This window comes from Salmo salar, chromosome ssa01 (genome assembly GCF_905237065.1).
Source record: "Salmo salar chromosome ssa01, Ssal_v3.1, whole genome shotgun sequence".
Taxonomy (NCBI): Eukaryota; Metazoa; Chordata; class Actinopteri; order Salmoniformes; family Salmonidae; genus Salmo; species Salmo salar.
In genome coordinates, this window is record NC_059442.1 from 12,915,531 (window position 1) to 12,929,288 (window position 13,758).

General features: G+C 46.0%; 1 protein-coding gene across 4 annotated transcripts in view; it reads left to right on the forward strand.

The window, feature by feature from the left end:
• Positions 1-13,758, forward strand: part of LOC106562166 (leucine zipper protein 1) — a 66,609-nt gene that overhangs the window by 42,618 nt on the left and 10,233 nt on the right. For all 4 annotated transcript variants that reach the window (XM_014126884.2, XM_014126960.2, XM_014127109.2 and 1 more), the window contains one exon: positions 4,156-7,357. In XM_014126884.2, the coding sequence (XP_013982359.1) occupies positions 4,391-7,357 (2,967 nt within the window). In that variant the 5' untranslated portion in view covers positions 4,156-4,390. The remainder of the gene's footprint in view (positions 1-4,155; positions 7,358-13,758) is intronic.

Sequence of the window (13,758 nt, forward strand, 5' to 3'; positions counted from 1 at the left end):
ATAAGAACCCGAGTCTAGACTTCCAAATAAGGTTGCACTATTCAAGAAACTTTCAATAAATTCCCTGGTTTGCCCAAAATCCTGGTTGGAGGATCCCGGAATCAGGAGGGAATAACCAGGGAATCTGGATCCTCCAACCAGGATTTCTAGAAAACCAAAGAATTTATTGAAAGTTCCCGGAATTCTGCAACCCTACTTCAAGTGCAGGAGAAAGTTGTCCTTTTTTTCTCTTTCTATTCTTCCCTCTTTCATGGAGGGAACAGAATGTACTGGGAGCTGCAGGCAGGAAGAGTAGCTAAGGCCCTAATGATATGGTGCATGATTGTAACCTTGGTACAGCACAGCGGCCCACTTTAGTTCACCGGTGGCTGGGAGTGCTTTCTCTTCCAAAACGCTTTGGCGTCATTGGCGGCAGTACCCGATCTGGCCCCTCTCTCTCACTCGTCTCTCACTACTCCTCTCACTTTTTTTCTCTGTCCCTTTCCTGGTCTTGATGACGCTCTCTTGCTCCTCCAGTTTCGGTTTCTTGTGTGTTTTCTACTCCCCAATTCTATCTTTTATAATCTCTCTGTCCTGTTCCCTCACTCTTGTACTCACTGGCTTGTTTTCACTTTTGGGTGTAAGCAGCCGCCTCTGATTCCAAAGGTAGCATGTTCAAATCCAGCATATAGAAAGTTAACCATTTTGGAGTTAACTCCAAATTTTTAAGGTTAGGCATTAATGCCCAAACATAACCTTAAACATTCAGAGTTAATGTCTGAACTTAAACACTTTGAAATTTGGAATAAATTTAACGTTTTGAGAAACATGGATGAACATCTAATTTTGATCTGAGACTGTGAGAGCTTGTAGTGGAGAGTCAGTGCAGATGGTCAGTCCAGTTCAAGTGTTCAGCAGTCTTGTAGATACCAACAGGCTCGGAGACAGTTTCTATCAGACCTCATGCTCCGATACCATCTGCCCGACGGTAAGGGAGTGAACAAATAAAATAAAGCATTTGGTCACACGTATTTAGCAGATGTTATTGCGTATGTAGCAAAATGCTTGTGGCTGGGTTGTGTAGGTTCCTTGATGATGCTGAGACGGTCTTGTATTGGTTAGAAAATTGCCCTAGTGATGTACTGGGCCATCTTCACCACCCGCTGAAGGGCTTTTTGGCAGTTGCTCGGTGCCCCCTTCCCCATAGCTCCCATGCCGTGACCTTATTCATCTCAATGACAGTAATTAGAGTTAAAAAGGAGGTGAGATGATAAGTTATGCACTTCCCCTCCAGATTTTAGGAAATGGAGGGAGCCTAAGCGGGAGCTGAGTACAGGTGACCTATTTTCAACTTTTTTCCTTTTTCCTCTGTTGTTCACGGTGCAGAGTACAGTAGAGAAGCAAGTTCTGGACATGTTTTTCTAGAAGGGTTGTGAGAATGCATTTCCGGTCAATGTCGATACATTGACCGGAAATGACTCTGTCAATCAAATGCCCGGCACAGTAAGGATGCTCGTTCTGTCTGTCCCTCACAGGCGCCCATCCCTCTTGCTGCAGTGCTTTGGTTGGTTCTGAACAGACACATTTGTGAGGAATGTGCTCAGGAATACTGGCATTTGTCGCTGCCCCCCTCCAGGTTTTTCATAATCGACAAACACAGCAAAGTTTTCTCGGAAATGAAATGGGGTGTTCCTTTGTCTCACCACCACCTCCTTCCAAACCTGTTCTTGCCCAAACAACTCCACACCTGTGGCATTGTGCCATGATAATGAAGACACTTTTTGTGATAACATTCGAGCAATCATTTAGAATGCTTGGCATTTGGCACAGGCATCTAGAGAAGCCAACATATGAAAGGGTGTAGCTCCTCTCGTTCCTCGTGGGTACCCAGGGGTGTGCAGTCTTGTGGTTTCACGTTGTGCCTGAGACTCATTTCTTTGCCCCTCCATTGGACTGGCATGATGCAGCTAATGAGGCCATGGCTCTGATGAGCGTAGGTATGTTGATTGCCTTGGCAGAGGTCGCCGTGTCAGAGTCGCTTTGCACGCACTGCTGGTTCTGAAGTCTTTCGCTGGCACGGTTGGCATGCGTGTCTAAGAGAGGAGGCAGGGACCGACCTGGCACCGCGATTGGGGGGGCGAGCACGCGCGACTGCCAAGATGGGAGTCCGGCCCCTGGGGCCATTTGGACCAGGCCTGGACCGAGATCGGATTACTTTCATCTGTCCTGACCCGAGAGACTTGACTTTATGAGAGATGCTCAAGAGGGAATGGCATCAGTGAATACCAGACTTAACAGGTAATGTTAAATGAGAGTAAATTTGTTTTATTTCATAAGGTGTTTTGGCACAGGACAGGCAGTTCTCGGAACCCTTGCTAATACGTTGTGCCTTATTTTCAATTTGAAAGCTAAAATTATTTTATAGACTCCCAACAATCCCTAAAAGATTACAAAACCGCCAGACCTCATGAAAGAGGAGAATAATTAAACCTCGGTAGCGAAATGCTTTGATTTTAAAATGTGATGTTTTATGAAATAATCATTGCCATATTTACACTATGGGAATGTTGGAACAAGCCATTTAATGAAATGTGGGCGGAGTGGTTGTGGAGCATTACACAAAATGAGAAAAAAAATTGGTCTCTGTTGAAATGGGCCTTTTTTAATACGTTTTACAGTAAGCCAACATTCAAAAGACAGATGGAAGGATTCAAGTTAGGCCTAAGAGTGTTACTCCTAAGGGTTATTGTAGTGTGATGACTAGTTTGTTGGATAAAAGGCATTCACGGGTTTTCGTCATTGACCTTGTGGGATTCACAAACTCAATCCCTCTAGTATTCATTTTTCTCTACTACTAAGTTCAGCCCTCTTATTTTGACATATCACTTTCCTTCTGGCTCCCTTACTGTTAGGAACAGCTGTGCTTTTAGAAAGGCTAATTGAATCGGGAGGAGGGGGCGCAAAGGAAAGGTATGGATGTGGGTTCTGTGGAGTCGATAAGTGATTGTGTGCGCAGATGACGTCCGCTCCTAGTTCGATATTCCCAGTGGGGGAGGGGATATGGTTTTAGACAAGCACCTGAGTCATGCATAGGAGGAAAGCATCAACGATTAGATTTATACATGACGTGCTGCCTGACAAGCTGGTTCTTTGTGTTAATGTTCCGCATTACCATCATCAGAGAGGGTTACCATTACCAGGTGCCTGTTCAGTCCACCAGGGGGTTACCAGGTGCCTGTTCAGTAGTTTTGTGTAGGTTTCATATTCATATTTCATATTAACAGTGCTGTTGTAAATGGTAATAGGTTGAGGACTAATGTCCCCATTTTATAGTTTGAACATCCAATAGAAAAGGACGCCTGCTGATATTCCTGGTCTGCCTGTGAAATATGGACTGTTTTTATCTATGTTGTCCTAATCGTGAGTGGTGTGTAGCAATGCCCTATGGCCGTTGCTGTCAGCAGAAACGCCAGTGAGAAATCAATGCTGGGACATTGGAGGCAGCAGGATGCAAGAAGTTGGGAGTAGTGTTCTTTTGAATGCTACCATCCAGTCTCCAGTGTCCTTAAGAGAAGGCAAGGTGAAATGTATCCTCGTAGAATTGCAGTTGGAGCATATTTTTAACTTCCATGGTCTGTCAGTTTGGTTGTCGTGATCTTGTTAATCTTCAGTCTAGGTTACTGTGTACATTTGACTATATGAGCACCTGCATGTGTGTACGTGCAGAATTATGTTGCTGCTCTTCTCACCCATCTGCTGGTCCTTTGCGTTATGTTGTGTATTTGTCTGGGCCCAGCTCTTCTCATGGTTTGTGTTGCAGTAATCGGGCGTAACTGTGAAATCAATTACAGGCAAACCAGCCCTCTCACTGTCTCTCTCGCACTCCCTGTTTCTCTCTCTCTCTCTCTCTCTCTCCCTATCGCTCTTTCTCCCTCTCTGAGCTACACGCTTTCACCATATTCAGGCCTCTTTTTTACATCTCAGCAAACTGGACTTAATTATGTTAGTGTGTGATGCCTGCTAATGAATGTAGAAAATGTAGGGAATTACTTGTTACGTGTTATTTCTCAAGTTACTTTCAGTTTTGCTAATACTCAATGACATTTGGGTCAGTGAGTAATAATTCAATACTGTGGTGAATTCTGTTATAACTCTGTTCCTTTTTTTCTCTCTCAGATGATCGACACCCATGTTGACCATCAAGCTGAGGGAAGTTGAAGGAATAAGACCCAACCAAAGGAAAAAGGGAGAAGACATTGTGGGGAAAGGATAAAGGGACTGGACACAACCCATCATTATAAGCTTGTGACATTTTAACCAGAGAAGGATTGCCATACAAATGTGGACCTCCCAAAAAGTGTTCAAATAATTTCCCCTTTGCATCAAGAGGACAACAGCAATAATCTCTGCAATGTCTGAAAACAAAGACATAACGAGTCGCCACCTGCAGCACAAGCTGCAGAGCCTGGGGCGACGGCTGGACGAGCTTGAGGAGGCCACCAACAAGCTCCAGAAGTCAGAAGATGAGCTGCTCGATCTGCAGGACAAGATCATCCAGGCAGAGGGCAGCAACTCCTCCATGCTGGGCGACGTTGAGGGACTGCGCAAGCGCCTGCTAAAGATTGAAGGCAAGGACGAGGAGGTGTGCAAGGCAGAGGACCTCTGCCGTACGGTGCGGGAGAAACTGGAGGAGGAGGAGAGCTTGACCCAGGACCTCAAGTCTGAGATTGAGTGCCTGCAGAGGAGAATGGCTGAGCTGGAGAAGTTGGAAGAGGCCTTCAGCAAGAGCAAGTCGGACTGCAGCCAGCTGTACCTCAGTCTCAACGAGGAGAAGAATCTGACCCGGAAGCTATCCTCAGAGCTGGAGGCCCTCAAGGACCGTGTGAAGGAAGTGGACACGTCAGAGGTAAGGCTGGACCGGGCAGAGCTGTTCCTGGCAGGGGAGCTGGAGAAGCTCAAGGGCCTCACTCAGACTTTTGTGAGTGAGAGGAAGAGACTCCTGGAGAAGCAAAAGGAGGATGAGAAGCTTATACTAAAACTGACAGAAAAGCTGGAGCGTCAGAACAGGATTGACCCGGTAGATCCCAGACGCATTGAAGACGACCTCTCATCCGGCCTGACCGGCAAGCTGGGGCGCAAGAAGAGCCTGGACTACCTGAAACTGGGCGACGACTTTGGGCTAAGGAACAAGTCAGAGAATGAGAAGAACAGACTTGATGGCCAAGAAGACAACAAAGTCAAGGAACTCACCCAGGAAGTGGAGAGGCTGAAGAACCGGCTGAAGCAGCTGGAGCTGGTGGAGGAGGATCTTAAGAACACAGAGTCCAAGAATGGAGAGCTGCAGGAGAGGTTCCAACAGGAGAGATCCCGTAGCCGAGCACTCAACGATCAGGTGGAGCAGCTTAGAATGCAGCTGTGTGGAGGCAGCAGTCACGGCAATGGAGGACCTAGCAGTTCAGCAAAGGTCCTTGAGAATGGCAAGGCAGAGAATGAGGAGATCAATGTCCGGGGTGGGTTCAGGCAGGTCAAGCCCAAGTACAGGCCTGCTGCAGAGTCAGCCACCCCCAAGTACAAGAGCGGAGAGCTGTCCCCGCAGCACAAGATGGAGACCAAGCTGAGGAGCAAAGAACTGAGCAACTCTGAGGAAGGTTCTCCAAAGTCTGTCAGGAGGGCACTCAGTCCTGCACACAAGAGCAGGAGGACACCCAAGACTGGAACCTCAACTTCCTCTGACAATGGAGTGAAAGAAATAGGCAGAGGGGTAGAGGAGAAAACAACAAGAGGAGCAGCCCATACTCCTGTCGGCACATCTTTGAGTGACCGCAAGAAGCTCTCTGTTCTTAGTCGCTACCCTCCAGCAGCTAATGACCAGAAGCCATGGAAGATATCTCAGAAACCAAGTGAGAATGAAAGCAAAAAAAGCCAAGTTGATACGTTTTCTAGATTGTATGTCGGTAGTGACAGTGAGTCGAACAATTCTGATGTGGTGCCTGAAAGCTCAAGCAAGAGCAACAGTGTCTCCCCACTTGAAAAGGATGCATTTGTGTCTGACCTGGAGTCTGTGGACCAGGTTCAAGAGGCTCTTCCAGTGTCAAACCTCTCCAAAGCCAATGGGTCGTACATTGCCTACAAGTCCCACGTGTCTCCAGTGGTCAGTGATCATGGCTCTGAGGGCCACTCCTCGGCCTCTGAGACTGAATCACCTGGGTCCAGGCCCTCGGAACCAGAACCTGTGCCTGAGGTGACAGCACTGAATAGCAGAACCTCCACCACTCCCAAGTGCTCCAGATACTGTCGCATACAGGACTCTCAGTCAGAGGGCTCCTCCACCAGGAGCTCGATTGACGAGGAGCAGCACAGGCTGTTGGTGGCAGAAGGAGAATCCCTGGAGCCCACTCACACCCCATCAGGTATAGAGCTCCGCAGGGTCTGCAGCCCACGGGAAGCCCTGAGGTCAAAGGCAGTCATCAAGCCAGCCATCGTGGAAATTGATAGGAAGGAAGTCATGATATCCAGAGGTGGGGCAGAGCCCTTGACCTCCTCCAATGGCAAGCCCAAAATCTCCACGAAACCAGTCCTTACCAGTAGCATCACTATCTACCCCAACGATCCCAACTCTTCCAGGACCAGCAGCCGCAGCAGCAGTGTATCCAGCGAGCCACCAGTCAAGGAACGCCACACGTCCACCAGCAATATCGTCATCGGCCCCAGTGAGCACAGGGGAAGTATCTCCAACCCCGAGAGAGAGATCACACCCTGGCTGTCCATGGATGGCCCTGACGAATCAGGGGTGCTAGGGATGACCTGTGCAGAGACACACCTACTCCCCCGAAGCAACTACAGCCTCCGGTCACCGGAGACCACCTACGACTTCAACAACGACACAGAGTCGGGTTTCGAGAGCAGCAGTAGCAGCACTACCACCGTCACCAGCTGGAGGAGCCAACACCATGGCCACCACACCTCCCAGGACGACAGCCTCCCAGAGATGAGAAACGTGACGGTGCGAAGCACCTGGAAGAACAGGGGGGCGGCATCCGTGGACGAGCCTGGCCGGGGGGCCAGGATGTACGGGATGGGCACTGAGGACGAGGCAGAGTCGGCCACCACGTGGAGGGCTTACCGCGCCACCACCATCCTGGACTCGGAGGAGACGGTAAGCGCCACAAGGGCTGCTACATCACGGACAGCCAAGCCTTCCCCAGCAGAGGTGTATATGCGCAGGATCAACAACAGTGTGGTGACCACCAGGGACGTCGCAGAGCCAGTGTGCCGGAGCAAAAGCTCCCTGTTGCCCACAGAGGGAGGTCTGCAGATGAGTATCCTCCACGAGCCTGTCAGCTCTCAGAAGCTTGTTCCCTGGCGGACACAACCCATGGTGAGGACAACTTCTGTACTGTTTACAAACCTGTTTAAGAAAACTAGTGTTCTTATACTTCCACCATTTGCTTACAATAGCTCTTGAGCCTGTTGCCTATCTGGTCATTGAGTCTAGGCAAGGTTCAGAGATATTTGTCTCTATTAATATGATTACAATGTCTTTGCAGTGGTGCTCAACATATATTTTCATACGGTTTACGTTGGATGTCTAAGCTTGGTCTTGACACATTACATCTGGAACTTTTACATGAGGACAGATCATTTGTAAGCCTCAAACAAGTAATTTTTTTGTTATTTCTAAGGAGTAAGAGGGGGATGTTTTCTCTGTTTTTACTGTAACTAAATCTCTGAACATGTTGGGCACCAAAACGGCCTTGAGTCTTGGCTCCGAGTGCATTCCTACATTTAAAAGTACTCTCTTTACTTGTACTTTGCCAATGGCAATACAGCATATACATGTGTACTTACATTGCTAATCTTTGGAAATATACTCCAGAAAACACCAACTGTAGCTTTCTGGTGTGTCCACTTTGAATGAGTGTTCAGGTGCAATTTTCTTCACTGACGCCAGGCCTAAAACTTTAATCTTAGCACAGCAGTTATCTGAACCTGATTCCTAATGCCGAAGTAAGCACAAAGAGAAAAGGGTAGGACAACAAAAGAGGGAGGATGAAAATGAAAATACCTCAACAGGAAAAAGGTTAGAAAAAACTCAAGGGAAAGAAAACAGCTTGCTTGTATTTTTTGTTCCTGAGCTTACCAACTGTGCCCTGCCAAGCCGGTGTCCTATTCCTGACCTAATTGAAGATTAGCATTGTTCAAAGGCTCACCTCCATGTATCTCGACTCCGTTTGACTCCATTTCCTACAATGCACTGCAGACGACTGTTTTTCGAAGATTTCGTCATTGTAATTCAATTAAGTCTCTGGTGTCAGATTTTCAGATTAATATTTTAAGCATGACTTGTAGTCTGGTCGATTTATGTGTGAGAGAAGGCCTTGTGTCAGCTGTTTTGACAGGGACGCTTGGTCATTCATCTGTCTGACACCTCTTTTATTAAAGCACAGACGAGATACGAGCTTGTTCACACTAAATGGTAGACAGTGAGTCAATCTGACATGCACTGGGACAGCGAGATAAGAATGTATTTGACGTGAAGAAAAATATGCATTCTTATGTGAATGCAGAAATGTGGAAGATTTAATCGCATTGCTGACTTTTTAGAATCAATGTGAATGTACCGTGCTGAGTACCATGCATACGTGAGTCTACCCATCAATGGTTAGCTCTGTCCACACTTCACACTCCCCCCCCACTACATAGAATAACATGCTTTTAGTTTCACACACAGTTGAAATGCATGTCTAGAACTGTCTGAATACTCTCGAGCCAAAAGGGCCTCATCATTCCACTCTTATCCACAGCCACTTACAGTGGGGAGATGTACAACTCTAGACGTGTTAAAGATTATACAGGGCATCAAATAGATGAGGTAAAAATGACAACTGCCTCACAGTAAAATGACTTGTCCAATAGTGTGCTGTTTGTCAAGTGGCTACGCTAACACTAGCAAACTGAGGGAACTGGCTACAATAACATCTCAATTTGTCACACTGACAAACTAGCCTAGTGGATGGGAATCTAGTGTTTTCCTGCAGATAAACTGGACATAACCAGAGATGAAGATTGATGTTGCCAGTCACAACCCCCCCATGCCCCTCACCCCTATCATCCATCAGCCACATTCATATTCATATTCCATGGTGCATATCCTATGAAGGGGGGAAAAACAAGCTTATTGATGAAGTTGTCATTGAAATGGTCTTCCTGGGCTGTTTTTGTGTCATTCGTAACTGCTTCATAACTCCTAACTCAAGTTCTGTTTATTTAATACAAGCAATAAGCAGGATTTTGTAGATCTGATGGGTCATCACACAACAGTGATGCTTGTTGTTGTAGTCGTAGCCACTGAACTGTACTTTTCTGAGGTCCAGCTGATTAGGAGGGGATTAGGGGTCACAAACCCACAGTGACCTGCCTGGTCAGGGGTCAAGGCGTTCAGGATTCCCTGTTTTCACAAATCTGCAGATGGGTCATTGTCACTCTGGGTTATCTGGTTGGTCGATGGGGTTCGGTTTGATACTGTGCAACACACCCAGCTCCTCTCAGTCAGAACAAACAGAGGGCTCCAGCACCAAGCCCTCCACCAAGCCTTTCATCTCCAGCCAAGCGAGCCATTAAAAAAAGAACATGACGGCAACATGGCCCTTAGATCTATAATTACAGTCACTCTGCCTTATAGAGCCCCTCCCCCCCTCCTAACCATTTTAAACCGTGTTGTTGGAGCCCTGAATGCTGAATGGCTGAAAGCTGTCGTATGTCAGCCAGTATACCCCGGGTATGACAAAACAATTTTTTACTGCTCTAATTACGTTGGTAACCAGTTTATAATGGCAATTAGGATCCTCGGGGGGGAGTTAGGGTTAGAGTGGATTTGAAAGATGACTTACCAGTAAGTTGCTTTTAGAAAGCTCCCGAGGGGCGCTGCGGTCTAAGACACTGCATCTCAGTGCTAGAGGTGTCACTACAGTCCCTGGTTCAGCGGTCTAAGGCACTGCATCTCAGTGCTAGAGGTGTCACTACAGACCCTGGTTCAGCGGTCTAAGGCACTGCATCTCAGTGCTAGAGGTGCCACTACAGACCCTGGTTCAGCGGTCTAAGGCACTGCATCTCAGTGCTAGAGGTGCCACTACAGACCCTGGTTCAGCGGTCTAAGACACTGCATCTCAGTGCTAGAGGCATCACTACAGACACCCTGGTTCGAATCCAGGCTGTATCACAACCGACCGTGATTGGGAGTCCCATAGGGCAGCGCACAATTGGCCCAGCGTCGTCCTGGTTTGGCCGGAGTAGGCCGTCATTGTAAATAAGAATTTGTTCTTAACTGACTTGCCTAGATAAATAAAAAATAAAGAAATAAAGGACATATGGTGATAAATGACAGAAAAGAGAGAGAAAGGTTAAAATAGAAAGTCCAAGGCTTAGCAGAGAGAGCCTCAGATATCACAATTAGTCTCCGCTTCTCCAGGTTACTCATAGTTCCTTATTGCTTAAATAACCTTCAATTTATCATCCTGACGCCCAACCTTTCTGATGAACGGCCTAATTTGTTTTGCTTTCTGTGTGTGTTTCAGTCACTCATTGTCGCTTGCCCTTGGCACCCTCCTGCAGGCAATGGGATTATAAGTAAACAGAGCTTATTTCCAATATGTTTCTCTGTGAACTTCACTAAAGGCAGTCGTCCTCTCTTATTCCGGTTGTGTATTTCCTATTCGTTAGTAAAGGGCTTGAGGCATGAATACCACATTATTGTCAAATGGTAGTACTTTTACAGTTATGATTAATCATGGACAGTGATTGCAGTGTCAAATGTCAACTGTTAGTGAGATGTCCATGGTGGTTATTGATGCACATCTCTCTCATTGTTTGTCTATACACAGCTCTGCTGTCTCGGGTGATGTTTCATTTATTTGGTTGAGTCTGAGTTTATTTTTATGTTTGTAGGGACAGTGCACATTTAATCAACGTTTCAGTAAAAGTGCTGGTTTGCCATATCAATCAGTGTTAGGCAAACCTGCCATACACTGTTGTCAATCATGAAGCCTCTATCTCCCATCATTGATCAGCCAAAGTTTTTGCACCCAAATTTTCCTATCAGTTTTCGATTATAGAAATTGAATTTGACTTCTTAACCACTGTCTGTTATTACCCAAATTAAGTTAGCCAGGCTAGCCCCACACAATCATGTCACTTCAGAGAAGACACAGCACTTGATGTCCTTGGGTATCTAGGGTGACTATCTATCAGTAGATAGCTTGTTGATTGGCTATTCATCCCATATAACAGGTGTACTCCAGTACCATTTGAGGTGGTACGGTCACACACATTTCCTAGGTGGTAATGGTCCGGATGGATTTTGTCATTTATCAGTCTAGTAATAAATCCCTACCTGTTCACATTACTCTTGTTGGCAGAACATTTTGCTGTTATAAAGCACATTTCCTGCAATTTTACACATTTTGCATTGGGTTTTAACACTCCTTTCCTCCAAATCTACAAAATGTTCCATGTCTTGTGTGTTTATGATACCATGGGTGGTAGCCCGACTGAGTTCCCAACCATTTTTATTTTGGTAGTTGGGACTTGCGGCCTGTTTTGATCCCGCTCTGGGTCCGGATCTGGACCGTGGTCCGCCAGTTGAGTATGAAGGTCATATATAATTTATATGGTTGTCATTTGTTTGACCCCCTCATCGTAGAGGGACATCCTAGAGGGACATCTCTTCATCCATTGAAATGTCACAGTCATGACAGCAGTATAGCATCAAATTATAATGGTCTCTGTGGTTTTAATGTTGACTGTCTGCACACTGCCTCACTAACCCTCCATTCTTACCTTCAGGTACAGCACAGAACGTCAGTGTTGTATTTTCAGCCCATTGTAAAACTTAAACCTCAGATGGGTATGTGAATGGGCTGTGAACTTATGGTTGGCTGTGGACCATTGGTTGATCTGGCTGATCAAGATACAAAAACATCCTTTGTGCAAGTCAGTCAAACCCAGTGGCAACAAAGTGAAACGCAGGGCCCTTGTGGTCATTCTGGTTGGTTTCCGACCCCGACTTTAACCTAAAAGCCTGGAAAAACAATCTGTGCTGGAGTTGAACTTGGAGGATTCCACGGACAAGAGCTGGTAGGTGGTTAAAACGTCAGACGGAGGAGATGCCAATGGCCTGTAAGAAAGGTTTTGAGGAATGGTTTCCACAAGGTATGTTAGAGCTATTAAATTCTTTCCTGGACAAAGCACTCGAAAACATTCATGTTAATAAGCAGCTTGAATTAAGGCTTCTGTGAAACGTATTACCTTGGGTGTATTGAGCATTGTCTGCTTGTAGCCGAGCTTTGGCACAGTTCGCTTCTAACAGGGAACACAAGTCATGGACTTTTAAAACACAACCAAGACAAGACATATTTCATGTCGAAGCAATGGTTTGTTCTGCAAGGCATGTAACACTCCAGTTGTGTTGTCCTCGAAGGTAAACTATTTCTGTGATGGTTGGCCTTTGATTCCGTGCTGTATAAGACAAACATGTTGTCATGAGTGACTACTGCCTAAAGGGGTGTTTTGAGAACTGAGTGAATTTGAGACTTTGTCAAGTCTGTTTTAACTCAAGAAAACCAATGTACTATTTTCCGTAACACATACGGGATTAGCAAAGATTTGCACAAGGAGAACATTTTTCACTTAATCTCAAAACAAAAAGTGGGTCTGGATTTGATGTTTTTAATTTTTTATTGTTACTTTCGAAAAATACCAATCATAAGATATTTGAGTGAAGCGTGAACAAAGCAGGTTTGTGAGGGCTTCAGCACTTGGCGTTCCTAGGACATTTCCTCTGCTCATGTGGCAGATCAAATTGCCTAACAACGTTTAAAATGTGACATTCATCCAGCAGAAATATTTTCTGAAATTAAGATTTAGTAATGTCCCTAGTACCTCACACAGAGGGAACAGACTTGGGAGAATGTTCCTTCTGGTATTTTTGCACACATTGCTTATTTAGGTCACTGAACTGGAAGACTAGACTTTAGTGTAGGTCCACCCAAACTGCAAACCTTTTCATTCACTTTTGTTAGAATAAGGAGTCGTGTCAACTATCCGCATCCACAGGAAAATGTCAAGATGGCTCAGAAAATAATGCTGTGGTTTGGTGTACATTTGGTGTTCCATTATACATTTGGTGTTCATGAAGCCTATTTTACATATGATTACACTCGAAGTACAGTGGGACCCAACTGTTCGGTGGTAATGCTGTAATCAATGCAGAATGTACTCTGGTCATTTCCTCCCTTTGGGGTGATAAAACAGGAAGTTGCCATGTTTGGCCTGCCCTGCCAGTTTGGCAGCCCCTTGCGTTGTAGCGGGCTTCCTGTCTGCCTGCCCGTCGTCCCTGGGAAATGCAGAGCGGCCATTAAGGGTAATTGGCAACGTTCTGCAGCGGCAGGAAGGATGGGATTCCAGCCAACTGTTAATAGTTACAGTACTGCAGCCTTTTTAAACTGAAATCATAGGCCTTCGCTTTCAGACGTTTAGGAACTGCACTGTCATCTATCACTTTCCTAGAACAATGTCATTTGAGGTTGCGTGAAAGTACGCAAGTAGGTTTTATAGGGGGCTCATTTGCTAGTCGAAGCCCATGTAAATGATATCACTGGGGTATCTTGTTTTTTCTCCCCATGTTTAGAGGCCATATCCACAGTCGCCTCGGCTTGCCAAGATTTCCCTTCTCACAGGCTGTTAAGTTAATCTCTCTAAGTGTTGTTTCTGTTTCGCTGTGAC